Below are 14,980 nucleotides of genomic sequence, written 5' to 3'. Positions count from 1 at the left end.
ACCATTTTATGCATGGATAAAACATGAATTGGGTTAGCATTGCATCTGAATCTGAGTTTGTGGATTTACTTGCTTACTGACAAACTGGTGTCAATATTGCAGTCTTTAAACATTGGCACTGTGACTACTCTCCCCTGATGCTTCGAGCTTATTTTAATACACAAAATCATTGAAATTACTGGAGCAGCTCAGGAAGGAAGATAGTAAAGCAAATGATCTCACAGTGACCTTCCTATGAAAGCATGTGTTCCTCCTTTTCCTGTGTGAGCAGCCAAGGTTGCAGAAAGAAAAACAACTGCCTGTGCCTTGATAACAGTTGTATGAAAGTGGTCAAAGTTCACTATAGGACATCACTAGTCAAATTTTCACAGATTTCAGTTGCAGATTATTTTATGTATGTATTTATTACGGTTATATCACACCTTTCCTCCAAATAGGACCAGGGTGGTAAACAAGTAAAACAATAAAAACATCTTAAAACAATTCTGATTCTGGAAAGTACTGGACACTGGGAAAGATCTTCACCTAAAAAGCTTGTTGAAAGAATTTTTAGGTGTCTGGAGAATACATTTTAGCATTCAGTGATGTATTCCTTTTATTGCTTTTAAATTGACAAGTTTTTATGACTGCTTCTACAAGTGCCACATGCCTGTCAAATCAACCTGCTAAAAGTTCTGTCAAGCAACTACCGGTATGTGGTTCAAATTGATTGTGATTGTTTTATTTATTTCTTGTAAATATTTATTTATTAATTTCTTGAATGTTTCATTGACGTAATAACTAACTTCAGCAGAACTTGTAAACATGCCATCTAAATGAGTCATTGTGTCATACTGAATGTTTTCAACTGGAAAGTGAAATGAGGATAATAATTGGTGTGCTTATTGATTTACAGAGCGCTCCTGTTTTTTCGACCAGTAGCTGATGAAGGCGGAACTTCTGGAGAGTATGCATCAAGTGAAGGAGTTAGCTTTGATGAAATGGTGAAGAATTTTGGCAAAGTGTTGCAGAAGAAATGTCAGCCTACAAAATCATCTAACCATCCACTCATCATCAATATTGTTCCAATGCAAGATACTCTGATATCTTCAGCTTGTATAGATGATCAATGGGATTTACCATATGTTGTTCATTTATGGCCTTCTGTTCTTCTCCGCAATCTTCTTCCATATCAGATTGCTTATTCCTTAGAGGTAGTTTTCTCTATTTTTTGTTTTCCAATTCTTCTAAGTATATAAAAATACTATTTTATTGTCTGGAACATCACAGTGCATGTTCCATAAATATAAAGCATTCTGGTGATATCCTAAAATGTTCTATCCCTTGTCTAGAATTCAGTTACTAGCTTCCAAGGGTACAAAATTGACTTTGGAGTACCTAATCTTTCTTAACAATCCTCCTATCTAACTGGTTCATATCCACCTTTAGTGTACAGTTTGATTTACCTGGTTGCATGCAGGAGGCTTCCAAGACAATGGGGTAACCCCAACCACCCACCCACAGCCTACAACAGGCAGGAACATGTGAATTTGAATTTAATAGGGCAGCCAGCTCTTTAGAAGAAGAAGAAGAGTTTGGATTTGATATCCCGCCTTTCACTCCCTTTAAGGAGTCTCAAAGCGGCTAACATTCTCCTTTCCCTTCCTCCCCCACAACAAACACTCTGTGAGGTGAGTGGGGCTGAGAGACTTCAAAGAAGTGTGACTGGCCCAAGGTCACCCAGCAGCTGCATGTGGAGGAGCGGGGACGCGAATCCGGTTCCCCAGATTACGAGAGTACCGCTCTTAACCACTACACCACACTGGCTCTCCAGTTCCCTCTCTCCAGTTCCTTCTCTGCTTCCCTTTATTGGTTATATTTGACATTAGCTTATTATTTATGAATAAGAATTTGCAATCTTTCCCAGTTGTAATCTTTTTGTAATATGTTCCACATGTTTAATAAAATTGCAGGAGCAGAAAGGTATCTATTTAAACTCCTACCCTTAGAAACAATACTAAGGCCAACCAGATATTTATGCAACCTTTTATTTAAAACCTTTATAGGCATGTTTCCAAAGCAGCTTATTTCCAGTAACAGGTCCATAAGACTACAACATCAAATACAGTTGTACCTCGGAAGTCGAACAGAACAGTTTTGCCAGTCGAAAGCCGTGGAAGCCCCGTCAGACGTTTGGCTTCCAAAATAACGTTCAAAAACCAGAACACTCACTTCCAATTTTTGATCATTTAGGAGCCGGAACGTTCGACTCCTAAGGCGTTCGGGAGCCGAGGTACGACTGTATAATTGGGAGGATAGATACCAACAAGAAAGATATGAAAGATATGGCATGGTGTCCAAAGGAGAAACCTGAACACATGACATGTTATTGTGGCTTTTCAAACATAGTTGAAGCTAATGATAAATAATTGATCATTCCCCCATGTGTTTTGTATTTGAATAGAAATTGTTATTGAATTAAGGACTATATTGACCATATCTTTGAACTTTTCTTTCAAAGGGACACAGTACAGCCTGCCATACTCTAGAAAATGGATGTTCAACTCAGATTCATAACGCAGTATTAGATCAGAGCAAGCTGCAATTACATTTACTTAATTATCTTGGTAAAAATTGGACTGCTGAATACTACACTCGAATGAATCAGCAAGAAATTAGTTTCATCACATTCTCATGCATCACTGACGTTGACAGGACAGAACTGGATATTGCTGTGCACATAACCTATGCCACGGGACAAGTGATTATAGCAATTCACAGTCCATACTGGATGGTAAATAAGACTGGTCGAATGTTGCAGTACAAAGCTGATGGCATTCATCGCAAACATCCACCTGATTACAAGATGCCACTTCTTTTTTCTTTCCAACCAAAACACTTTTACCATAACAACAAGGTACTGTTTTAAATCTCAGAAAATTAAATATCTCCAGAGTCAAAATAAGTTATGCAATGCATTAAGCTCTCAATATAGTATTCCAGGACTGGTCAACATGATGCCTTCTAGATATTTGACTCCAAATCCCATAGCCCCAGTCAGCTTCACCAGTACTCAGGAATAATGTCATTTGAGGTCCAAACAACATCTGGAGGGCACCCAATTTTTCCTGTGCAGGGAAAAGGAAAAGCTCAATTTTTCCTTTTTATTACCTCAACTTATTATCATGCAATACAAACTGATGATAGAATACATCAGTATATTTCAAACGATATATAGTGCTCTCTATTCCTACTAATAAGTGATATTATTACTTTCTTATATTTATAAGTTGGGTAGTGGGGATTTTTGCAAGAAGATTTTAAAAGAGAAGATGCTAGATAATAATGTCATTAATAAATGCATAGTTATTCCCAGTCAAGAAAAACCTATCTATTGTGCATAAAGAAGGGTTTGAGATGAAAAGATTCTCTAGAACTGTTCTTGTATTTGGAAGACAATAGTTACTACGTATACAGTATGTTAAGTGTGAACTCTGATGCTCATTATGACAGCCACTAAGAAACAAGAGAGAAATATCATAATGCTTAGAGGAACTCCAAGGTTTGCAGAAGTACATAAAACCCATGGGGCGCAAAGAACCCAATGAGGACTTGACCATGCTCAAGGCTCACAGAATGCTGGTGTCTTTTGTGGTGACAGCAGAACACCAGGGAGGATGAAATTGAATGTCCTGAATGAGATGACATGGCTGGCTGGAACACTAGTCAGGAGTATGTAGGTTCCAGTTGCTGCCATCTATTATTCATTTTCAAATGACAGCCAGTGTATTTTTCCTTGCTTTAAATGTCATTTGTAATGAAGTGAGCATAACAAATGTTCTCCTTACAGGTTCAGCTTATGGTGACAGACAGTGAACTTTCTGATCACTTTTCTCTGGATACTGTTGGCAGTCATGGTTTCGTTAAATGTAAGGGCAACATAAACGATTACCAAGTGAGTTGGTTTAACTAATACTGTTAAATACATTGTAGGCATAATTCTATGCATGTTTAATTGAAAGAAAGGCCATGCTATGTTATGACATGTGATATATGATTACTTTAACAGTCTACAAGCAAAGCATAAGTTATTCCATCAAAAATCAAACTAAGGCTGGCATTGTAAAAGCTGGGTTTTTCCCTCTCCCTTCCATTCTTTACTGCTTGCCCAATAATCTGACTGTCTTTGCATCATCTAAGCACATCACCAGCTCTCTTACCATTGGCTACCTGCATGAACTGGGCGAGATGTTTTAGTTTGTGGGGCATCATATCCAGTGGAAAGGGTGTTCATACTGTCGCAAGACACTAGACAGGAGCAAAGACTTGTGGGAAGCAGGCTGGACTCAGTTTTTCCTCCTGTCTAGACTCAGACAGTACATTCCTCCCAGCTCTCCTGACTCAGCTAAGTTTTTTACTAGTTTCTGAACCCCCTTTTTTTCCTTTAGATTTACCTTATCATTTTAGTTTTACAGTTCTTTGTGCGTTGTGGTTCCCCGCCCCCCAAAAAACCCCTTTCCTCTTTACATTTGGTTGTTCCGCTTATATGCCCCCTTTTTTTTATTCCTTAGTTGTTTACTTACATTGATAAATTTTCCAGAACCGGTGCCCTTGCCGCAGCACCAATGGCCGTTCCCTCAGCAGCCTCTGCGGCCACTGCCATTTTTGGGGGGTCACAACTGTATTTCTGTCTTTCGTGTTGGTGTGCGCACTACTTGTGTGACTGGTGGTGTGGTGTTTGCGTTCTCCTGTCCTGATTTAAAAACAACTTGGCCACCTCCTCCCAGTTTGCTGTTTTTACACCGGCAACGGAGTGAGTGTCCCTGTTACATCCCTGCCTGGCTGCTTCTATTGGCCTTTGATCTTGAAGCCTGCCTGCCTGCCTTCCAGTTTGCTTTGGCAGCGATGGAGTGCCTGCCCCTTGTCCTCATCCTCCTGGTCTGCAGCTGTGACAAGGAGAGAGAGAGTAGCTTCTGTTTCCCCCCCACTCCTGCTCCATGGTGTGGCAAACCAAGTTTGGCGTGAGGCTTTTGCCTGCCTTTTCTCCTGGTCCACGGAGTGGCAACCGGAGACCTTTGGGCTGAATATGTGCAAAACTCCGTTTTGTGACTGACTACTCCTCTCACCCCCCAAAATGTGGATGAAATTCAGGAATCTTCAGAGAAAAATGAACAGCAGAGGGACACAGACAGTGCATTGTTAAACATACTAAATCAAAACGTGCCCAAAATTCTCCCTTCACCATTGAATGAGAAATCAGAATTCTGTTCCTCCTAGTGCTCAAAGGCAGGAAACCTCACTCAAAGGAAGTTGATCTGTCTCTTACCTCTGGAGTGGCAGTTTGTTCTTGTCTTTGTCCAAAGCAGTCTCACTTCTAGCTTGTGCTGCCTTTATGGCTTCTTCTATCTCAGGCACTAGCTTTTTGGAGTGTTTTTCTGAGTTACAGTGGTGCCTCGCAAGATGAAATTAATCCGTTCCGTGAGGCTCTTCATTTAGCGGTTTTTTCGTCTTGCGAAGCAAGCCCATTGACAGCTTAGCGGATTAGCGCTATTAGCGGTTTAGCGGCTTTTAGCGGCTTTTAGCGGCTTATCAGCTTAGCGGAACAGCTGATAAGCGGCTTAGCTGCTTAGAAAAAGGGGGGGAGGGAAAAAAACCCGCAGGAACTCGCAAGACATTTTCGTCTTGCGAAGCAAGCCCATAGGGAAATTCGTTTTGCGAAGCGTCTCCAAAACGGAAAACCCTTTCGTCTAGTGGGTTTTTCGTCTTGCGAGGCGTTCGTCTTGCGGGGCACCACTGTACTTGTTTGTGCAACTGCTTCCTCCCTAGTTGTTGGTCTTTGTATTTTCGGATGAAATTGTCTCTTAGTGTGATTACCTTTGTGTGCTCCCTCAGAATCATGCTTGAAGCCCTGGAAAGTTTCTGCTAGTCAGTATAGGCAGTACTGACAATAAAGAGCTAGATGGACCAGTGTTATGCTTTGGTGTAAGGCAGTTTCAGGTGGTTAAATATATGTTCATTTGCTCCAAGTGGTGTTGGGGAGCTAAACATGTGGATGTTTATGACAGAATTTGCATTGATCTGTAGAATGCTGTGTGAATTGTATCCCCCAACTCTTCTTGCAAAAAAGTTCACAGATTGTGCAGACAACAATAACTACACACATACAGTTTGGGGGCACCCTTAATAGTAATGAGACTGATGTACACTAAACATTTTTTGTCTTTCCCAGGTTGGTGTCACTATACATAACAGCAGTTTCAACATCACTAGAATAGTGACTTTCACGCCTTTTTTTATGATCACAAACAGAAGTATACATACTTTAGAAGTAGCTGAAGAGGACAGTGAAAAGTGGATACCAATAATTTCCCAACAGGTAAGTCTTTTGGGATCTTTTTTATTTTGAATTTCTTCTAGTATCTGGGGCACTTGTAAATCATTTCTGCTTCCCATCACACACACAGTTCACCACATAAAGTGCTGCTCATTCTAAAGTTGTCTGATTCTGAACTATACTATGCAAGCTTAAAAATAATAGAAGGTTTAAAATCCTTTTTTCTTTGCCTATCTATTTCCTTTGCTATACACATCAAAGGAAACAGTTGCACTACAAACTGTATATAGCACCCTGTTAGTAGCTTATGTTAATAGCAACATTTATTCCGTCTTAGTCTTCATTAGCAACTAACATGAGTTTGACCAAACTGTGGGAGGCAGTGGAAGACAGAGGAGTGCCTGGCATGCTCTGGTCCATGGGGTCACGAAGAGTCGGACACGACTAAATGACAAGTTTTCATCAACATCAATATAGGATTCTGTAGCTTTGGTTAATTTTCAGTTCATTTGTTCTCCCTCCCCACCTTTTTTTTAAAGCACCAATTTGTAACAAAGTGTTGGTACCATTTTGTTCATCTCTAAAGAATGACATTAATGTATTCATTCTCTCACATCAGAAATTAACTAAGGGTTAATAGGCTCAATCCACTGGTTGTCTCTGCAAGCCGTCTTGACCCTTCTTGACAATGTACTCCTGCTTGGCAGGGGGTTGGACTCGATGGCCCTTGTGGTCTCTTCCAACTCTATGATTCTATGATTCTACTCACTTGAGCAAAATTAGTGTGTGGAAATGGGAAGTGATGACTACTGTAATTGGCAGCAATTCCTATGAATGCAGTGTTTGAGGGGAACAGAAATATCAGGCTAATTAAAATTGCAACTAAACATGAAAACAGTCTGGTCAAACTTAAGTACTTCTATGTTCCACTGAACTAAGTTAAATGGGTGAAATTGAGGATTTGTAACTGGCTGACTGACCGAACCCAAAGGGTGCTCATCAATGGTTCCTCTTCATCCTGGAGAAGAGTGACTAGTGGGGTGCCACAGGGTTCTGTCTTGGGCCCAGTCTTATTCAACATCTTTATCAACGACTTGGATGATGGACTCAAGGGCATCCTGATCAAATTTGCAGATGACACCAAACTGGGAGGGGTGGCTAACACCCCAGAGGACAGGATCACACTTCAAAACGACCTTGACAGATTGGAGAACTGGGCCAAAACAAACAAGATGAATTTTAACAGGGAGAAATGTAAAGTATTGCACTTGGGCAAAAAAAATGAGAGGCACAAATACAAGATGGGTGACACCTGGCTTGAGAGCAGTACATGTGAAAAGGATCTAGGAGTCTTGGTTGACCACAAACTTGACACGAGCCAACAGTGTGACGTGGCAGCTAAAAAAGCCAATGCAATTCTGGGCTGCATCAATAGGAGTATAGCATCTAGATCAAGGGAAGTAATAGTGCCACTGTATTCTGCTCTGGTCAGACCTCACCTGGAGTACTGTGTCCAGTTCTGGGCGCCACAGTTCAAGAAGGACACTGACAAACTGGAACGTGTCCAGAGGAGGGCAACCAAAATGGTCAAAGGCCTGGAAATGATGCCTTATGAGGAACGGCTAAGGGAGCTGGGCATGTTTAGCCATGTTCAAATATATGAAAGGATGTCACATAGAGGAGGGAGAAAGGTTGTTTTCTGCTGCTCCAGAGAAGTGGACACGGAGCAATGGATCCAAACTACAAGAAAGAAGATTCCACCTAAACATTAGGAAGAACTTCCTGACAGTAAGAGCTGTTCGACAGTGGAATTTGCTTCCAAGGAGTGTGGTGGAGTCTCCTTCTTTGGAGATATTTAAGCAGAGGCTTGACAACCATATGTCAGGAGTGCTCTGATGGTGTTTCCTGCTTGGCAGGGGGTTGGACTCGATGGCCCTTGTGTTCTCTTCCAACTCTATGATTCTATGAGGTATTTAATGGTACTTAACCTCGGCTAAATCATAGTTGTGCTTGCCAAGTCACTACATTTCTCCAAGTAAGCACATACTTATCAAGGCTCTTGTTGTTATTGCACCATTTGTGTACATGATGATTTCCTAAAAGGATGGAATAGGTCTGTTGCCCGTAGCACATACAATTTAAAAATGCACACAAAGAAGGCAGCAAAGGAAGGAAAAGGAAATTGATGGAGGGGTAAACAAGAGAATAATATTTTATTATTTCTATTGCATGTTCTTACACCAGTTACCATAGGGCAGAGGTAGCCAACATGGCTTCAGATAATGTTGAGCTACGCCTCCCTTCAGCCCCAGCAATCATGACCAATGGTCATGAATGACGAGAACTGAAGTCCAACAGCATTTGAAGGGCATCATATTGACTACCTCATGTTATTTGGCTATTTACCAAAGGCTTTGAAGGAAAGGTGGGGTTTGAGGAGAGATTTGAATGTTTAAGAGGTAGCCTCAGAAAGGCATTCTAGGGGGTTCTTCCAGCCACAGTGGACTGCACAGAACAAGGGATGGGGTTGAGGGAGCTGAGGGTGATTAAGCTGGATGAGCAAAGGTTTGTGATGGGATAAGAGAGTGAAGAGCTGGGGTGAGGCTAGCTGGGGTTTTGAAAGTGAGACAAGATTGTTTTGTAGGGTCCTGGAGTAGACAGGATTAGAGATTTAAGGAGAGGATTTTTGCAGTTGGAATTACAAGAGCGATGAATAATTTTGTCAGTAAAGTTGAATCGATTTAAGGGCACCAAGGTGATACAGTAGAAGAACAGAGATGACATGATTTCAGTAGTGCAAATTGTGACTGTTTTGTGGGAGACATTCAGAGTGGGTTAGCCTCTGAGAGTAAACAATTCTTAAAATGGCCATTCCAGAATAGTTACAGTCCACATATTTATACAAATAGTATTAAATGTAGTCTTTGAGTGAGGGCAATGCCCTTTGCTTCTGAAAGCCTGAGTGAGTATGCCACATTTTTTACTTTAGTGTTCTTGTGGTTTTCTTCTAGTTTTATGGTACTAGCCTGTGCAGCAAAATGCCAGGCATAAGCTGCTCCATGAGAATGGAATTTATCTCTATCCACCTGCTCATTTGTTTTTACCTTACTCTTACTGTTACTCGTCTTCTAAAGAACAGATCCATGCAGATTTCTAAAGCTGAGAGTGTAGTTAACTTTTAAAATAATTGTTTCATCTCCCATGTCCAAATGATGTTTAGTAATAGCATCACAATCCTTAAAATTACTTAATATTAAGGTAAAAAAGATAAACGGTTGATTTTTGGAGGCTGCTCTTTATTTTCCATTATGTATATCCTTTACAGAATCATGTATTTATCCTTTTCTTCCCCAGTGCACTCCGTTTTGGCCTGAAAAAAATGAAAGCAAGTTACGTGTTAGAGTAGAACATTCTGACATTCCACCAAAAATTATACGGTTTGATAAGCAAGAAAATTGTTTGCTGCTACATTTAGACAACAGGGTGAGTAGCATAATTTACTAGCTACATAACTTTTAAATGCATGGTCTACCTTTTTCCTCTATCCAAAATGCATAAAATTGAAGGGGATTGCCATGAGTTTGATCCCAATTCCAACCCAAGTTAGTTGCACTTAGCTCCCATTGAAACAACTAAGACGTAAGTTAGTCTTGATAACCTCTCTTTTCATATTGATTTCACTGGAAACTAAGTGCAACTATCTTGGAGTTTAATCCAACAACTAACTAACTTGGAGGGGAATCCAACGAAGTACAGTCGTACCTTGGAGCTCAAATGCCTTGGCTCCTGAACAAATCAGCTCCCAAACGATTGAAACCTGGAAATGAGTGTTCCAATTTTCGGAAGCCAAACATCCAGCGCGGCTTCTGATTGGCTGCAGGATGCTCCTGTAGCCAATTGGAAGCCATGCCTTGGTTTTTGAACGGTTTCGGGAGTCGAAGAGACTCCCAGAACGCATTCTGTTTGAGAACCAAGGTATGACTGTCGTTCAGTTAGTATCAGTTACATTTCATTTGTGCAAAGGAACTTCTCCTTTCTCCTCTTCTCTCCAAATCTCCACCAGAGAGTTGGGGGAACTTCCAGAACAGTTTTAAGGAAGGTGCAGTGGTGAACAGGAAGAAGAGAGAAAGGGGATGTTCCATTGCACTGCCAGAAGTCCTTCCCTTGGCTAACAACCAGCCCCATATAAATAAATCAAATGAATACTTTTAAATGAGCAAAATATGCCAAACTATTTCAGCTTTTAGAACTAACATAATTGTTGTGATAATAAATTAGACTAATGAATAAAATCAATTTTAATGCACTGTTTTCATATCTGATAGCTTGGAGGCATTATTGTGGATGTTACACCAGCTGAACATTCAACAGCAATTACATTCTCTAATTATCATGATGGTGCAGCTCCCTTCCTGATAATTAACCATACCAAAGAAGAAATTATTGAATACGGGCAAAGGTACGTGTGGTGAAGGTAGGGGGGGTTGGTTTATTTATTCTACAATAACAAAACACAGCTCCTTCTCCAGTGGTTCCCCTAAACTCACACCACTGCCACCAGTCTCACTTATTTCCTCTGAATCTTTAACTTACCAAGAACCTGGTAGGGTCAGATACAGGTACTACATATGTCAGAGGTATGGAAATATATTTATTACACAATGCCCATTAAAACTTAATTCAAATAAAGAGAATTTATTCACATGATATACAAGATTTCCTTCTAATTCTACAGAACACAGAACACTAGGATTTTGTCACATAGTTGCAGCTGGATAACTCAGTCTTGGTAGAGCATGAAACTCTTAATCCTACGGTTGTTGGTTTGAGCCTCGCGTTGGGTAAAAAATTCCTGCATTGCAGGGGATTGAACTAATGACCCTAATGGTCCCTTCCAGCTATACAGTTCTATGATTCTATCTGAGTAAATACTGGTAATCAATAATACAAATTCTTTCCTGTATTATCTTACTAGTGCTTCACTGCCAAACAGGTATTGGGTATCTTAAAGTAGTTATTTGTTCAATTTAGCAAAGCAAGAGAAGACCATAGGATACTTAAGAAGTCGGTTCTGTCTCTGATGGCTTTTAACATCTGACCCTAATTCAGCAATCTTTCCCAGCCCCAGACACTTTACGCATGCTGGTTTTTGAATTCCATTCAAAAAGTGAAGGTTAAACTTCTAGGGAGAACCTATTGTACATTTGTTACATTTCTGTACTGCCCATATAACCGAGAAAACAATTATATAGGCAGTTTACAGACCATTACTGTTATAAAGTGTAACACAGTGTTTTAAATGACAAAAACAAACAAACACTAAAGCCAATGTTAAATAAATTAAAACGGCTAAAATCTCTGTGAACAGAGCAGTTTAGGCCAACATCTAGCAAGCATAGGAAATAACTTGGTGTAAGAACCTAAAACCACTAAAATAGATATTATAATTAATATTATACCTGGGAAAGCAAAAAGGTTTTCATTTGGTGCCTAAAGGTCCATAGTTGCTACCCAACTCACATCACTTGGCTGAGTAGCCTGAGGAAGTGTCTTCAATGAAGATCTCAAAGACTGGCTGGTATATGCAGGAAAAAGTCATCCTTCGAGTAGTCTGTCCCCAAGCCGTCTAGAAATTAGACAACGGTTACTGAGGACCTGAATGGGTTGGGTTATGACCCTCGTCGTCATCATCATCATCATAATTTATTATTTGTACCCCGCCCATCTGGCTGGGCTTCCCCAGCCACTCTGGGCAGCTTCCAAAAAAATATTAAAATCCTCTAATACATCAAACATTAAATGCTTCCCTAAATAGGGCTGCCTTCAGATGTCTTCTAAAAGTCTGATAGTTGTTGTTCTCTTTGACATCTGGTGGGAGGGCGTTCCACAGGGAGGGTGCCACTACCGAGTGTTGAATGGTTTATTTAAATGTAAAGGTTCATCATTGTTGCACCCGATGTGTATGTCTTTAAGGGGCCAGAGCAAGGGCCAGAGTAAGATAACGAGACCCAGCTTTACAGCTGTGAAGCGTAGCAGGTGCTGCTGAGTTGTATTTGATTAAGGTGTGTCAGCATTTGGGTGTAGTATATAAGGAGCAGCACCTAGCTCTCCCATTACCCTGGGGGATGGGTTGGTGGTTGGGTCTGGTCTGGTTGTTAATGTACTTAGTGTAAAAGGAGTTTTTGTTTTTCTTATTAAAACCTAGTTTAAGTTATTTTTGAGTCCTTTCTTTTTTAATGCATGGTCTCCCCAGCAAGCTCTCTACGCTACTAAACTGCAAATAGCCAACATCTTTGGTTATGGGCCCAGCTGCTGAGTGGATGACTGCATATTTTTGGACTCTGAGAAAGGTTTGAAAACTCCTTCTCCTGTTAGCGTAGTTCTGTGGGTCTGGAAGAGTTCCAGAATGGTTGACCGGGTTCCTGAAGCTGAGAAGGCTTTGGTCTTCCCACAGCTAACAGATGAGAACTATAGTTTATGGTCTTTTCGGGTGGAGGCGCTTTTGACCTCTAGAGAAGTATGGACCTATGTAACTGATGACCCTCCTGACCCTGTGACTAATGCTTGGTCGAAAGGAGATGCAAAAGCCAGGGCGATAATTAATTTGGCAGTCAGCGACCAGCAAGTAGTCTATATAAGAAATCAGAAAACTGCCAAAGAAATGTGGGACAGTCTTGCAGCAGTGCATGTTAGAAAAGAGTCAGCATCTGCATTGACGTTTTTCAAGCAGTTGTACCAGACGAAGTTGCAGCCTGGTGGTGATTTGGCAGCACACTTGAGACGTCTGGAGGCAATACGTGGCGAATTAATTCGAAGGGACATGGAGATACCTGATATTCAGTATGTTTTTATCATTCTTTGTTCCCTTAACGAGGACTTTGATGGTATAGCTAGCCAGATATCTGCCGTTCCACCAGCACAATTAACTGTGGAAGGGGTGACGGCAAGATTAATGGGCGAGTTGGACAGAAGGGAGGCTTGTGCCATAAGCACTCCTATTTCCAGAAGTAATGAGGAACGCCATATGCAAACCTGTGGTGATACAACTGCATTTAAAGCTGCAAAGCGTTGTTGGTTCTGCAATAAACAAGGACATTTTGCAAAGGACTGCAGATCCAAAAGAAAGCAAAGTACTCCCAAGCCTGTTTCTGCTCGTCAGTCACGGTTGTCAGCCCAGCAGCCGACATCGTATAGTAGAGACAGAAACGAGCCGCGAGTTTTCCATGCTAGGACAACAGATCGTAAAAGACTTAAACGTGCCAAGTGGAAGTCTTTTGTTGTGGACTCAGGAGCATCTCAGCATATTTGCAACGATCGAAGCTTGTTTATTTCTTTCGAAGAGGAAATTGGTAATGTACATTTAGCCAATTCACAAGTCTTGCAGTCGCTTGGCAGGGGTACCGTTAAACTTGACTCTTTAAACATTACAATAGCGAACTGCATTTACTGCCCGTCAGTGGACAATTTATTGTCAGTAAGGTGCTTTGCTCGTCAAGGCATAACTGTGCGTTTCTTAAAGTCAATGTGTGAGTTTTTTGATGGGACCAAACGTCTATTGTATGCCCGGGAATCTGATGGTTTATATAGACTGTATTTTCGCACCTACTCACAATTGCCTATAAACTGCAGAGCAGCACAGTCAAGCCAGGTGTTGAGGAATGTAAGGCCACATTCCGGGTGTGTCCATGAGGCGCACAGAATTCTGGGACACCTGAATTTTGCTGATGTAATTAAGACAAAGAATATTGTTAATGGCCTCAACTTAAAACCATGTAAATTCTTTATGCAATGTTTATCCTGTTGCAAGAATAAGATTAAGGTTGCACGCAAGGGTAGGTGCTCAGATAGGAAAGTAACTGAGCCATTTGAGCGTGTACATTGTGATTTAGTTGGGCCACTCCCACCATCATTAGGAGGTTCTAAGTACTGGCTTACCCTGATAGACCAGTATAGTAGATATTGTTGGACTTATGCAATAGCTGAGAAGTCCCAAGCATTTGAGAAGTACAAAGTTTTTTGCAACTGGGTAAAAACGCACTTTAACAAACCAATTAAGAACCTGTTTTCTGACCGGGGTGGGGAATTTGTTTCTGAGGATTTTGAGAAATTCCTGGAAGCGCAGGGGACTACTCATGAGTTATCTTGCCCCCAAAGTCCCTGGCAAAATGGGCTTGTTGAAGTTGTGCAGCGTGACCTACAGGCAGGGGTTAAAACGTATCTGCACGATGCTAATCTGCCCAAAGACTTTTGGGCTGAAGCGCTTAATGCTTTTTGTTATGTTAGAAATCGCAGTTATCATTCTGGTTTAGATGTCACCCCCTATGAGAAGCTGTTTAAAAAACGCCCTAATCTGAAATACCTACGCATTTGGGGTTCAGATGTAATTATGCATTATCCCGCTAAGCAGAAATTGGGTGAACGTAGTGTCCAGGGAAAATTAATGGGCTACCAGCAGGGGGCGTACAGAATTTACATACCAGCAACTGGCAAATTTTATATTACCAGAAGTATGATACAAACTGTAAATTGGAATGGAGTTGCTGTCTTCCAAGATACTGATGGTATAGATAATACTGAGGAAGAAGAGGAAGAAGCAGCAGCAGCAGGAAATGGTGCGTCTGAATTAATGGAAAAAGACAAAAAGTCTGTTGAATCTGATTTGTTTGA

General features: G+C 40.9%; 1 protein-coding gene across 5 annotated transcripts in view; it reads left to right on the top strand.

The window, feature by feature from the left end:
- VPS13A (vacuolar protein sorting 13 homolog A) overlaps positions 1 to 14,980 on the top strand; it is a 148,429-nt gene that overhangs the window by 97,453 nt on the left and 35,996 nt on the right. For all 5 annotated transcript variants that reach the window (XM_053409056.1, XM_053409055.1, XM_053409058.1 and 2 more), the window contains exons 47-52: positions 896 to 1,193; positions 2,501 to 2,896; positions 3,830 to 3,934; positions 6,209 to 6,355; positions 9,668 to 9,796; positions 10,639 to 10,772. In XM_053409056.1, the coding sequence (XP_053265031.1) occupies positions 896 to 1,193; positions 2,501 to 2,896; positions 3,830 to 3,934; positions 6,209 to 6,355; positions 9,668 to 9,796; positions 10,639 to 10,772 (1,209 nt within the window). The remainder of the gene's footprint in view (positions 1 to 895; positions 1,194 to 2,500; positions 2,897 to 3,829; positions 3,935 to 6,208; positions 6,356 to 9,667; positions 9,797 to 10,638; positions 10,773 to 14,980) is intronic.

This window comes from Podarcis raffonei, chromosome 11, assembly GCF_027172205.1.
Source record: "Podarcis raffonei isolate rPodRaf1 chromosome 11, rPodRaf1.pri, whole genome shotgun sequence".
NCBI classification, from domain to species: domain Eukaryota; kingdom Metazoa; phylum Chordata; class Lepidosauria; order Squamata; family Lacertidae; genus Podarcis; species Podarcis raffonei.
The sequence above is the reverse complement of the archived record's forward strand: the minus strand, read 5'-3'. Positions and strand labels throughout refer to the sequence as shown.